We start from the raw sequence: 14567 nt of genomic DNA, 5'->3' as shown, positions 1-14567 counted from the left end.
ATAGTAGTGATCATTCTATACAATTACATAGATATGCATATTCGTGATAGAATAAACTTAAACCCCCAAAACCAAAACCCAAAGACACCAAGCATTGGGCCACGTGGGTGTGGGTTTGTTGACTTTGGGTAGCATTATGTTTCTCACGTGGGCCAAGTATATAGGCCAAGTCCATAAGTAGTTAAGGACCATAACTTTCCAATTTCTATCTTAGGGCGTAAAGGAATTGAAAAGTGATTACGAGTCTAATTAGTTTAGGAATAGGATTTATATAATTAGCTTGAATTTGCAACCACGAAAGAAATTTGTAATAGAATTTTATTTACATTAGAATTCTACTTGCATTAAACAGAATACATGAATAACTAACTCGAGTTTTACCATTATTGAATTAACCATTTCATAACTCGGTTTTCCTATGAATGCCTAAGAGCAACATCAATGGAATCTTATCTTAAGACTTTTCTCATATGCCATGTCAGCTTTCCACTAATATTTAATTAATTAAATTTTGTAAAGACTTCTCCAAACTCATCCAAATTTAGATCTTCACCCCTCAAACTCATTTAAAACATCTAAAATAAACAATATCTTAACTTTTTAATTATTTAACTCACATATTGAGTCTTAAGTTGAGTCTTAGTTTTTCAAGATCTTAAGTCTTAAGATTTGGTGCTGATGTTGCTCTACATAAACATTTTAAATATTAAGAACACATTGAAAAACTCGTGCATCACACGAGCTTCAACACTAGTATATATAGTATAGCAGTTGATATATGTAGGGGTTTTATTTTAACGTAACAATTTAATAGAGATCGTGTATCGCACGGGCTAAAATCTAGTACTATAGATAAATATTTAGGAGTTTTATTTTAACGTAACAATTAAATATTAAGAACACATTGAAAAACTCGTGCGTCGCACGAGCTTCAACACTAATATATAAAGTATAGCAGTTGATATATGTAGAAGTTTTATTTTAACGTACTCCCTCCGTATTTTTTTAAAAGATACACTTGGCCGGGCACGGGTATTAAGAAGAATAATTGAATGAAATAAAATAATAAAGCAAGTGGGGTTAAATAGATATTTTAATAATTAAATATGTGGGGACCATCATTTTGGTGGGTGGATGGTGGGGTGAGTTTATGAAAATATTTGTTTAATTGGATGGTGGGTGATAGGGTATATTAGATGTATTATTTAATTAGATGGTGAGGTTGATAAGTTACTAAAAATGACAAGTGTATCTTTTAAATAAATACGGCCGAAAAAGACAAGAGTATCCCTTAAAAGAATACAGAGGGAGTAACAATTTAATAGAGATCGTGTATCGCACGGGCTAAAATCCAGTACTATAGATAAATACGGAGTACTTCATAGTTCATACCCCTCTAATAAAATTTGGTGGTGATGTCAAGCGAATGAGAAAGAGAGTGTGAGTTCTTCAGGAGTGAAAGTGAGTTCAGTTTTTCTAGGGTTCCTCCTTTCTACAAGTTTTTGGATCTGATCTGTTATGGCGGATCCCGATGTGGGAAAATTGTTCGTCGGTGGAATTCCACGGGAAACGACCGACGTTATCCTTAGAGATCACTTCAGCAAATACGGCGACGTTTCTTCTTCCGTTGTCGCTAAAGATCGTCTCACTGGCGATCCTCGTGGTTTCGGGTTCGTCACCTTTGCTGATCCTTCTCTCGTCGTCGAAACGCTCCGTGATCAACACTTTATTTCTGGTAGAGCGGTCAGTTATTCCGAATCTCTTTTTCTATTTTAATTATGGAGTGCAATTTTTTCCCAATGTCGGTGGTTATTTTTTATTTGTTGCATGAACCCTAGATTTTTCTGGTGTGGCAAAATTGAAATCTTGATTTTGTTTTTCAGTGTAGTTTTTGTTTTAGATTATACTATTTTCAATAATCAAGATCGAATGTCGGAATATATGCTATTTTGGGTAGTATTTTATTGTAAGTAAATCTTAGATTCAAATTATTATGTTGGAGTTTGACAATGTGCGACAATTTAGATTTATTAGGTTTGATTTTGACAAATGACAATGTGCGTTGATTTGGATTTCTGGGTTGTTTGGGTTTAAATATTTTGTTTTAAATAACCCCTAGATTTTAATAATAATCTCGTTAGTTTTTTCTTTTACAGTTTGTTTATGTTTTATGATGATAAAAAGATTCTGAATCCAATAATGGAATTTCGTTTATTTTTGAATTTGGGAAAACTTAGTTCAAATTTGGCAATATTTTGTTTAATTTTGATGGAAGGATTGATGTATTTATGTGGTGGTTCTGGGGTCATTGAATTTGATAGGTAGAAGTGAAAAAGGCTAGACCAAGATTTGAACACCAATCAAATACTCAGCCGCAGTTACTGCCTCAACGACAGCAACATCAACAGCCAAACCACGGGTACTCGCATAGTAGTAAAGGATCTGTTAGGAATTATATTAATGGTAGTTACGGTGCTAACAACAGTGATGATAGTTTGAAAGCTAAGAAGATTTTTGTAGGGGGATTGTCAGCTGATTTAACTGAGGAGGAGTTTAAAAAATATTTTGAGAAGTTTGGTAAGATTACAGACGTAGTTGTGATGTACGACAATACCAATAACAGACCTAGAGGATTTGGGTTTATAACATTTGAGTCTGAAGAAGTAGTTGAGAAACTTATGCAACAGAGTCATCACGAGGTTGGCGGGAAGCGTGTGGAGGTTAAGAGGGCTGTTCCAAGGGAGGCAACTAGGAATTCTTACAATGGGAATAACTCTAGATTTGGTGGGAGTGGGAGTGGGAGTGGGAGTAGTGGGAGTGGGAGTGGGAGATTCTCGTCTGCTTCTGCTGGTTACTTGGATGATAACAACTATTGGCCGAGAGGTGCTATAGTTAGTTATCCGGGTCAATTTCCTGTTCCAACCGCGTATCCTGGGTACTACAGTGGTGTCTATGGTGGGGGGTATCCGATGAGTGGGTATGACATTGTTGGTTATGGGATGCCTATGCTTACTCCTAGGGCCCCTTGGAACAGTTCTGGGGTAATGGGTGTTGAACCTTTGGCTTATGGCACTGGCTTTTATCCCACTGGAAATGGTGGAGTTGCTTTGCTGGGAATGTTTAATGGTTATAATAATGCTGTAGTAGATACTGAAGCTACTCGTGTGAATGTCAAGAAAAATTCAAGAATTGCTGATGGCCAAGGCCAAGCAAAGGTGCCTCCTATGGGGTTAGTCTAGCTGACCAAATTCCACCCACAAATATCATAATGTTGATTCATACACCAAAAGCCAAAAGGGGTTGAGGTGTACTTTTGTTACCTCCTTCCTTTCTGTCTATTTAACTGCCGATATCTATGGATCGTTTTTATTCCTTATTTAATTTTATTAACTTTTTATTTAGTACATGATCCGGATTTTTGTAATATAGTATTGCAGAAATATCTCTCATTTACTGTTTTATTTATTACTAAATTCTGCTTACTGAAAAACATATTCCGTAAGTCCGTAGCTCTCTATACAATGTGTTAATTATATATACTCTTTAATCTTTTTCACACGGAAAGAGTTTTTACAAATGCTTTTTCTTGGGGCTTTAAATGCATGAAATTCTGTTAATCCAACCTTGCCTACAGGATGCACTAGAAACTTGGCAACTTGTTCCCATACTTGTTGAGTTGTTGCTGTCGTTATTATGTGGCCGTGACTCGTGAGTTTCGTGACTCATTCTTTGGAGCACATCTTGGCTCTTGCTGACATGCAGCGGGGTGTCAATTCTCAATCCGACCCAGTGAACCCGATGGGTTTGTCCGACCGTTTAGAATCCGAACCGTTTAGAACCCGCGAGTTAAAATTTGAAATCCGATCCGATCCGATTATATTCAACCCGAATCCGACCCAACCCGTTAGTATTGATCCGATTAAGATCCGAATCCGTTAACAGACCGATCCGTGACAATCCGGATCCATTTAATCCGATCCGAAGCAATCCGAAACCCGTTTATGATCCGATCCGTTTCAATCCGAATCCGTTCCAACCCGAGGAATATACGTTTAATTCGATCCGTTTTTAATCTGTGACCCGTTTAATCCGACTCGTTTCAACCCGTGACCCGTTTAATCCGATCTGTTTTTAATCCGATCCGTTTTTAATCCGTGACCTGTTTAATCCGAACTAATTCCAACCCTTCGATATAATAATATATTCAATAACTTATATTACTGATCTTAAATTCTTATTACTTTTAAAAGTTAGTTATCATTTTCGTCCCCTAATTAAGTCATCGATATGATAATCGATTTTTTCATGAAATGCCTTTGAGGTTTCACAAAATTTACCAAATACCCCTGCGTGTTTCAAAATACATCGTATACCCCTATTTTTTCGTACTGTTCACCAAATACCCCTATTATGACTTTCCGTTAGTCCTCCGTTAAGTCATGTTTATAATTTACCAAATACACCTAATTATAAACCTATTGCACAATATACACCTATTATTAAAATTATTTGTACCAACTACCCAAACTGCTTTTAAATTACAGAATTTAATTCTAACTGCTTATGCTATCAGTAATTTTGTGTTTACATCAAAATTTAAATATGCAGGAAGTTCATTATAAGAACCAAGATCAATGGCCATAATAAAATGACAAAACTAGAGATCATCAGCTTTGGGTGTTGCCCTGGCAACTGCAAACAACACCCTTAGAACACAAACAAAAATGGCAAACCAGTGTTTATCAAAGAGAATTGGCAAGCAGCTTTTAAGACATGATTTTGTGATCCTAACATTGAAATCAAGCTATCACCTATTTTCAATTCACCAAAATTCATCAAAACTTTGTGTTCTAATAATCCTATACCAAAAGCCAACCTATCCAGCACAAACACCCACCACAATATAAGAAATTATTACAGAAATAAAACCCAATTACAAAGCTTGTTCCTCATCAGTACGGAGTATCATCTAAAATACACTCCTCATAACTCAAACCCCTGAACTCAACTGTAAAATCCAAGAAATAAAACAACACAACCAAACATATACAACTACAGAACATAGGTATAGGCCCAAATATCCAAAGAAACAACTGTTTATGAGAAGTAAAAGTGACATATACCACTCAAATTCTGTTAATTAATGTTTAGGCAACCAGAATATATAGTACAAGTATGAGAGTTCTAACTTAACTCAAACTAGGAATATCACAGTAGTATAATCCTAGGCTAATTCAACTAACGTACAATCTTAAATCTATTATCCTAGTTGCACTAGTATTCTACTTAACAAGAAGGCACGCAATCCAAGAGACCAAAAGTAACCTCCCCTGTTAACAATCCTCCCCACATAATTTGCAGTCATGGAGATGAAATCCTCTTGAAAGGCACATTGATCAGAATATTGGCATGGCTGTAATCCCTTATTGACTGCACATTCAGAAGGAAGGCTAACAGGAAGCATACATCGATGCTGAAGAACTTAATAGAGAACCCCATTTGGCTCGCGTCACCTAAAACAAGACCGGACATGGTACCACTTCCACGACACTAAGGTTCTGCTTATGAAATCACTGCTTATGAGAAGCAAAAGCAAGAAAAGTGAGTATATATATATGTTTAACATCAATTATACATGCCCAATTACATTAAACAAATAACAAATTAAAACCCTCAAATTTGAAATCAAGGGTTTGACTTGCAAAATCGACTCAAAATTCAACAAATTCGAACGAAATCGAGCCAAATTTGAACGGAATTATGTAACGGATTGAATTTAAATGGTAAGAAATTACTATCCCACAAAATTTCTAGGTTCAAGGAGAAAATAGGGTTTCTGGTTCATGATGATGATGATGATGATGTTTGACGATGATGATGATATGAGGAAGATAGTGCACTGGGTTATAGATTTATGATGATATGAGGAAGATAGTGCAAAATCTCAAAAGAATTGTGCAATTTGTTTTTCTGTGGAAATGATTAAGAAGAAGAAGAAGAAGGAGAAGAAGAAGAGGAAGGAACTGTTGGAAGATGGGTCGACTAACACAGAGGGGAGGAGAGAGAAAAAACTTTTTTAAACTTTTTTTTTTAAAAATAGTTAAATGTAGAATAGTGGGTGAGTAAGGGTATAAAGGTAAAGTAACACTAACGGAGTCCTAATGGCCGTTAAGTCTAGGGGTATTTGGTGCACTTTAAGTTTAAATAGGGGTATACTATGCATTTTGAAACACGCAGGGGTATTTGGTGAATTTCGTAAAACCTCAGGGGCATTTCATGAAAAAACCGTATGATAATATATAATTTGGAACCGAACTGACCCAAATTCCAACCCGCTACCAAATAACCCTATCCGATAATTACCCGAACCAATATAAAACTGAATCCAATGTAACCAAGCTAAATTTGTTTCAATCCAATCCGTTTTAGTCTGTTACCGATTAATCCGATCCGATATGAATCCGATCCGAAATGAATCCGATCCGATATGAATCCGACCCGAAATGAATCCGATCCGATATGAATCCGACCGACATGAACCCGAACCCGTTATAGTCCGACTAAACCTGTTAACAATCCGTCATATTCCAATCCGATCCGATCCGACCCAAACCGACTACAATCCGACCCGTTTACAACCCGATCCGATATGAATCCGTGAATAAAAAATCCGACCCGATCCGGTCCGTTAAGTTTTCAATCCGATCCGATCCGACCCGTTAGCCAAATTAATCCGTTCCAATCCGATGAGTCCAACCCAAACCCAATCCGTTGATCCGATTTGACACCCCTACATGCCGGTGTTTGTGGTATTATTCTTGTGAATTTACCCTTTTTTTGTATTTTTAATCTCAACATGTGTGATTTGACTCGGTCTTTAAAGAAGAGATTAACGAAAGGTAGATGAAAAAATTATTTTAAGTAAGTTAAAACACTAGCTTGTAAGCCCGTGCGGATATGCGATGTAGTGTTATAAAGTGACAGAGTCTGTTGTTGGACGAAAATTTTATGTATTAAAACAAATAATAAAAAAACATTTAATATTAAATTAATATGTTCACTTATAAAGTTACTTGTCATTAAATTTTCATGTCCGTAGAAAGAAAGTAGATTTTAAGTTGAAAGCTTATGGATTGCTAAATGACGCTATGTAACTACATAAAAATGTAACCAACATAAGTTGGTGGAGTTGGTGGGGAACTCACTTTGGCCACCTCAGTCACTAATCCTATGGACCGCGCACGACGCACACCAACAATTTTCGGTCACCTTGGTTGCCTTTCCCTCTCCTCACTGTCACCGCACACATAACATATATTGTGTGCAGTGTTATCGTCGCCCGCCACTCCGCCCATTTAAGTTGCCACCCACGAATTGAAGCCACCAACCACTGAAGCTCTTCACTTGCCCACTGAAGGCACCTCCCACCAAAGCCCTTCAACTTCCCACCAAATCCCTTCAACTTCCCACCAGGGCTTCCATGTTTGAATTTTCGAAATTTGAAATCAATAGGGAGATTACATCTAACACAGTTTAACCATAGGGGAAGACTATCATCGTATGAGTGTGGCCAGGACAACAGTGGAGCTGACTTAGTCACACCTTTGGCCTTGACTCAGCTAGATCTGGTTTTCCCATTGGAGTAGACTCAATTTAGCTTAGTCTTAACGAAGGCTTAAACTGATTTGTGCCTAGCCTGGTCTCTGTTATATTAATTCGAATATTTGCTTAACAAAAATAAGCATTTTAGAAGATATAATTGTAATAGGTCAAACTAGATTTCGTAGGGTTCCATCGTTGGTATGAACTGATAAGGGTGTAGTGTTCTCCAGGACTCATTTTATGTTCTTCTGCTCCAAGGATTACACTCATTATGATCTAGTCTACCCCTTTGGCTATACTGGATTTTAATCGAGCTTGCCTATTGGAGTACTCATTTAGATGTAGTCTCACTCTCTTTACCGGAAAGTGCGTTTTTTTAATAAACTCTTGTCCGCTAGTTTGAACATGTACAATAACCTTCTTCAACCATCACCCGATAATTAAGTCACACGTGCTTTTCACGTAAAAGTCAATGCCCGAAAAAGTCCAGTCAATGCCCGAAACTTCCGTTTGGTTGTCTTTCGCAAAAAATATTTACATTAAGGTGAGTTTTTACAAAAAAAAAAAATTACATTAATGTGTGTTTTCTCAAAAAAATTATATAAGGTCCTTTCTCGCAAAATTTAGGTTATAAAAGGTCATTTATGACAAATTTGCCTTAAACTTCAATTGCTCTAGTGGTTGGAAGCCTTGCCAGTACAGGTCCGGCCCTAGTCATAGGCGAGGAATGCGACGGCTTAGGGCCTAGGGTCGTAAGGGGCCCAAAAATATCTGCGCCCAGTTATTTTTTATTAGTAATATAAACGCCATAAATCTAACATAAACAATTATGTGGCTCAATGGTAGCTGATGAGTTAATGATTTCCCTAAACCGAGGATCAACTCCGTCTTCTACAGGCCAGATTTGTTTTATTTCTTTTTAAAAAAATCCATTCCCTACTGTACTTCTTTTCGTTTTATTTTCTTTTTTCAATTTATGTTTGATAAATTTAAGTTTTTTTCTTCCTAGATTTATACTTCATATTATGAATTTTTTTTTGGATAAATATTCTTTGTCTTTCTTATAACGACATCGTATAAATTACAAGATGAGATAAAATATTATTGCATCTGATTTATATACAGATTACTTTGTAAAAAAATGTACCGCAAAAGAAATATAAACAAGTATATTATTTAAAGTAGATTTTGAAAACTAAAATGCTTATTTATATACATGGGGCCCAATATCTCTTTGTTTGCCTAGGGCCTCCTTATGTCAGGACCGGCCATGTGCCAGTAAGGTGAGTTGTTAACACGTTGATGCGAGGTTCGACTGTCTATCATGCGTCTGTTTTTTCCTTCTTTTTTTCCCTTCCTTGTATTTTAACTCTATATGATGTCTACTAATAAGGCGTTTTTTGGTCGTTGAAACGAACTCCGCCTACCAAACAAAATTTATAGAAACACCTAATCCGACACACTATTATATCAACTATAGCGGCAAGTTCAGGGATCGTTCCAAGAGAACGAAGCGACTTGAGTTTAAGACAAAAAAGCTAGCTTAGAAGAATGGTTGAATTGATTTGAAACTAACGAATCTAAACTTATATGGCAAACAATCAATTATGGAAAAGCTAGGGGGATTAGGGATCCACTTGAGTTTCATCGGGGAAAACGAATCGAATAACATTCATGCATGATGATGCAAAGACATACTTTCTAGGGAGCAACCAACTATTTTAGGGATTCACCCCTCTCGGTTAGAACGCCTTACCAATTCTAGTTCCTATGGCACACTTTCGCGTCACCTAAGTCCTAAAATGATTCATGAAATCAACTAGCTACTCATATGCAATCAAACACTCTCAATCTCTTGACAAGCATATGATGAACACTCCAATTTCAATAACATTCACGGCATTTGCAACTACCAATCATGCCAAACATGGGATTCCTATCTAGCATATCACAATTTAATCACAAAATCAACAATAATTCAATTCTACTTCCCCAACTACTTCCCAAGCATCACCCCTAACCCTAGCATGGAAACTACTCACTACACATTGAAAGAGAAATTAAACTAAAGATTTGGATTACGTAATTGAACATGTTGATAGAATTGAAAGCAAATTTGAGAATCAAACAAGCAATTTGAACATGAAATCCTAAAATTCATTGCAAACCACAACCAATAGAAAGTGTAGAAATCAAGAACTTAAGCAATTAAGAGAAGCAATGAAAGAGCAAAAGAGATTAAGGACGAAAGAATTACTATGAAGCTTCAGAAATCTTGAAAAAAACTTGAGAATTGAAGAACAAGCTTGAATTTAATTGAGTTTCTCTCTCTAGAAATTAGGGAAATTACAAAGTGTTTAGAGCCAAAGCTGAAAAAACTAATTCGAAACTAAAATGAAAACTAACTTCCTAAATAAGAAAATGAAAGCCTATTTATATGCTTCCCAAAATAGAAGTTTAAATTACGAAAAAGAGTCAGCCCGCGTCGCTGTGTGGGCGCACAGAATTTTCGTGCGTCCACAAAGAGCGAAGAGGGAGAAGTCGCGCACTGTGCGGGCGCACAGTTGAAAATCAGGCTTGGGCTTGTTCCAGCTCTTGTGTGGGCGCATGATAGGATGTGTGGGCGCACATGGTAGTCTGTGCGGGCGCACTGTTAAAACTCGTGTGGGCGCACGATTTTGGCAGAATGTCTTGATTTTGAGACTTCAAATTTGTGCGGGCGCACAGGAAACTTGTGCGGGCGCACAATCTGGAAAATCCTGTTATTACCCTTTTTCTTCACCGTGAGCGCACACAGCTGACTTGTGCGCGCACACAAGCCTGTTTCCTGCACTTTCTACCTTGGAATTCCACGTGTACTCAACATTTTACCCATAAAAGATCAAAGTGGATAAAGCATATAAATGACCAATAAACTAGACAAAATCACACAAAATGTAATAAAAATGGCAAGAAATCCTAAGCTAAGAGCGACGTAAATGCCGTTCATCAAACTCCCCCAAGCTAAGTGTTTGCTAGTCCCTAGCAAACCAAGCACAAAATAGGGAGAGAATGAGCTTATTATTGAGAATCTGAAATTACGAAAACAAGATCTACAAGAATATACAAACTAACTCACTGTCGTTGGAATCACGGTTGCATTGAAGCACATGCAACAAGATCTTTGAACCCCACAATCGCTCATGAGGGCGAGTGGGATCTCGCAAGCTAGGGTTTCCTAAGAGTTTACCCCATAACTCTTCCAAAAATTGGCCAAGGAAAGAACTAAAAAGGAAAACAAACCAAAAACAAGCAAAGAAAAGAGAAAAAAGAAGAAAGAAGCAAAGAAAATAAAATAAAACTACAAAAATCCTAGAACCGGGCTTTTTATATGGAACGAGCACAAGAGGATGCAAATATTCCTAAATCGACAAACGAGTGCAAACTAATCAATGTTCAAGGTCGAGTGAAAGATTCAAATGTAAAGCATAGAGAACTGAGGAGTTTATACTCCTCTATCCCTCTACAACCAAGCATACCACGTCCACTCTCTAGATCAAATCCACCCTCAAAGATAGCTTCTCGTGACGCCGCGAAGGTGCCTGAAAAGACAAGAATTTCAAGAGGGGAAAGAAAGCTACTTGACAATCTCAACATGACAATCCCGCTCTATAGGCTTGACAATTTCCTCCCTCCACCGACAATGACTCAACCTCCCTAGGGTCAAAATGTCTTTTGTGGTGTAACGTTTAGGCTAGGGGTAGGGCGTGGATAAATTTGGTATTTGGAGCTCAATCCTAAAGGGAAGCACAAAATGAACTCAACTCAAGCAACAAGATCAAAACCAAATCATACCACTTATTTGAAACTCCCCCAAGCTTATGCAACAAGTAAAATCAAACTAAACTTCTTTTTGGATTTTCCTTATTTCATTTTCTCATTATTTTGTATTTCAAGTGAAACTTTTCCTTTTGCCTTGTTTTTCTCTATTTTTGGCTTTTTCTAAACTTATGCTTTTGCCTCTTTTATTCATCATATACAAAGAACTTTTTTCGAACTTTCCATTCAAATCAACATCCATCATTTCTCACCATTTTGCATATTCAATCACAACCATGGAGCACAATAACACTAAGCTTCACTATCACTTCTAAGGGTGAAAATAAAACAAAGGCTAATGGCTTGTAATGAGCTAATAAGAAATGAAGGGATATGGCTCAAATGGCTAGCAAGGGGGAAAATGCAAACAAAATACAAGAAAGAAAAATGATGTCCTAATCTATAAAAAGAAAATAGTCACCAAAAGAAATGCCTCTATCGTCCCCTAAAGTAGCTCGGTTGCGGTCTCGGGAAGGAGAATTGTCAAGTTCTAGATATAAGAGAGTCAATGCCCATGATCCATGCCACTCATTTAATGTGTTTGTGAAATAGGCTAGAAAGAACAAAATCCTCACACATAAGTAGCAAATACTATCCTCTCCGGTTTCAAATCACTAGAGAGAGACACCGTCTTACTACAAACCAAGAGTTCAAGAATTGTGCTCTCCAAAGTTCTACCGACTACCTTTACACTCAAATCCTAGACTCGAACCAAGACATTCAAAACCATGCCCACCTCTACCAATTAGGAATAAAAGCATTATAACCTACAAGTTCCAATTTTATTTTTCCCAATCAAGAATAAATCCTAAAAACTAGAAAAAATTGCCTTGACTAAAAGGAAAAAGGAAAGAAAAAGAAAAAGGAAAGAAAAAGAAAAGAAAAGAAAAAGAAATGAAAGAAAGAAAAGAGGAAAGAAAAAGAAAGAAAAAGGAAATAAAGAAAGAAAAAGGAAAAGAAAAGAAAATAAAATAAAGTCAATGAAGCTAATCAAGAAATATGCACAAAAACACGCAATCTAACACATGGAGATCATAGTGGCAACCACACAATAAAATCTCCCCCAAGCTCGAATTAGACCATGTCCTCAAGGCCTAAAACGAAACAAGGAGGGGCACAACTACCCATCCAACCAATGCCCCACATGAAGTATGCCCGATCCCAAAGAATGCAAGAGAGTTAGAAGGATATTCTCGGGAATGACGTGGGAGCAAGTCCAGCAAAGAACCGTAATAACGAACGAACTCACAAAAAGTATAGTCGGGCATGGTAAAGGTGGATGAAATGATTCCACACCAGGAAAGCGCACAAACTCAAAAATCTGAAAGAAAGTTAGTAGATAAGGGCCAAATGGCCAAAACAAGGTAAAGCAACAAGAAATCATCATGTATATACAAATCCACACAAAGTGGGAAAGAACCATCAATCGACCATCGAATAACCAACTCCCCAAGCTAGGCATGAATCAATAAGAAAGCAAAACAAACCTAGTCCCATGGCTCACTTCTCCCCCAAGCTAAAGAAAAGCATGCCATCACAACAAAATGATGGGGAAGAAGTGGAGTGGCTCCTAAGAACCACTCGAGCCGGTGCCCTTCCCTTTCCGAGCATACTCCCTCCAATATCCATCCCTTTCACGATGATAAGCAATTGCTTGCTCGTCGGTGAAAGAGGTAGAGTTGAAGGTGGGGTCCACATCGGGACCCGAGGCATCGGTGTGGGGGGCCAAGAATAATTGGGCTCAAGGGGGTACAAGCCCTGGGGAGGCTCTGTTAGGTTATGATTCATATGACAAAACATAAATCATTCGGAAAAACCATAAAGCCATGAAAGCATATTATTTACACATAATCATTTAGCATAGTTTAGATGCACACACTTTGTTGCGTGCCCTCCCTAGCTGCGCCTGAACCGAATAAGAACAAGTCTTTAAGACTCCAAGTGTCTTCCCTCCGTAGATATTCCACAGCACGTCCGGATCCGCCTTAAGCTTGACCAACTAGAATCGCCCTTAAGGTAGCTTAGGAATTTCGGCTATTAGGTGCAAGTGTATGGCTGATTTTTCTTCAAAATCTTACCTTTAGAATACTTCAATTGTGTCTATAAATTATGATCCTAGGCACCTATTTATAGAGGTATGGAAAAGGAACCGGAATCCTACTAGGATACGAATTAATTAAACTAGAATCCTAGTAGAACTCTTATTTAATTAATTTATCCTTTTAGGATTAGGAATTTAATCATATATCAAATCCTGATAGCTTTAGGATTCGTGTATGAACACAAACACACACACGCACGCACAGCAGCCCACGAGGGGCGCCATGCGCGTGCGCGCATCCCGCGAGCACTCGCAGCCCATTGCCACGAGGCCCACACGCTGCCGCAGCCTTGGCGCGCGCTGGGCCTGCCTTGCTATGGGCCTGGCGCAGCCTTGGCTGGTGCGTTGTGGCGCGCTGGCTTGCTGGGCGATGGCCCGGCTTCGTGCTGGGCCTTCGTCTGGCAGGCCTCGTCCGATGCTAATTCGTACGATACGCTTCCGATTAAATTCCCGATTCCGGAATTTATTTCCGATACGAACAATATTTAATATTTCCGATTCCGGAATTAATTTCCGTTTCGAACAAATATTTAATATTTCCGTTTCCGGAATTATTTTCCGATTACGATAATATTTCCGATTCTGACAATATTTCCGTTTCCGGCAATATTTCCGATTCCGGCAATATTTCCATTTCCATTAATATTTTCCGATACGTACCATGTTTCCGTTTCCGGCAACATTTACGACTTGGATAATATTTATATTTCCGATACGATCCATATTTCCGTTTCCGGTAATATCATCGTTTCCGGAGTATTCATTTCTTGCTTGTGACGATCTCAGCTCCCACTGAAACCAAGATCCGTCGATTCCGAATATCCATAGATGGAGTATTTAATGCCATTAAATACTTGATCCGTTTACGTACTATTTGTGTGACCCTATGGGTTCAGTCAAGAGTAAGCTGTGGATCAATATCATTAATTCCACTTGAACTGAAGCGACCTCTAGCTAGGCATTCAGCTCACTTGATCTCACTGAATTATTAACTTGTTAATTAATA

The 14567-nt window shown here is 37.9% G+C and overlaps 1 protein-coding gene across 1 annotated transcript; it reads left to right on the top strand.

Annotated features, from left to right (window-relative positions):
• Positions 1–1389: 1389 nt before the first annotated feature.
• On the top strand, positions 1390–3558 carry LOC110775059 (RNA-binding protein 1). The gene is made up of 2 exons (XM_021979659.2): positions 1390–1743; positions 2322–3558. Exons 1-2 carry the CDS (start codon positions 1519–1521, stop codon positions 3237–3239), a joined length of 1143 nt encoding a protein of 380 aa, XP_021835351.1. The 5' UTR covers positions 1390–1518; the 3' UTR covers positions 3240–3558.
• The last annotated feature ends 11009 nt before the right edge of the window (positions 3559–14567 follow it).

This window comes from Spinacia oleracea, chromosome 4 (assembly GCF_020520425.1).
Source record: "Spinacia oleracea cultivar Varoflay chromosome 4, BTI_SOV_V1, whole genome shotgun sequence".
Lineage (NCBI taxonomy): Eukaryota > Viridiplantae > Streptophyta > Magnoliopsida > Caryophyllales > Amaranthaceae > Spinacia > Spinacia oleracea.
Note: the sequence above shows the minus strand (reverse complement) of the source record. Positions and strands in the feature narration are given on the sequence as shown.

Coding starts and splice junctions, on each gene's coding strand:
- LOC110775059 (XM_021979659.2), top strand. CDS start 1,519: ATGGCGGATCCCGATGTGGGAAAATTGTTCGTCGGTGGAATTCCACGG. Junction 1,744..2,321: donor ACTTTATTTCTGGTAGAGCG/GTCAGTTATTCC, acceptor TGAATTTGATAG/GTAGAAGTGAAAAAGGCTAG.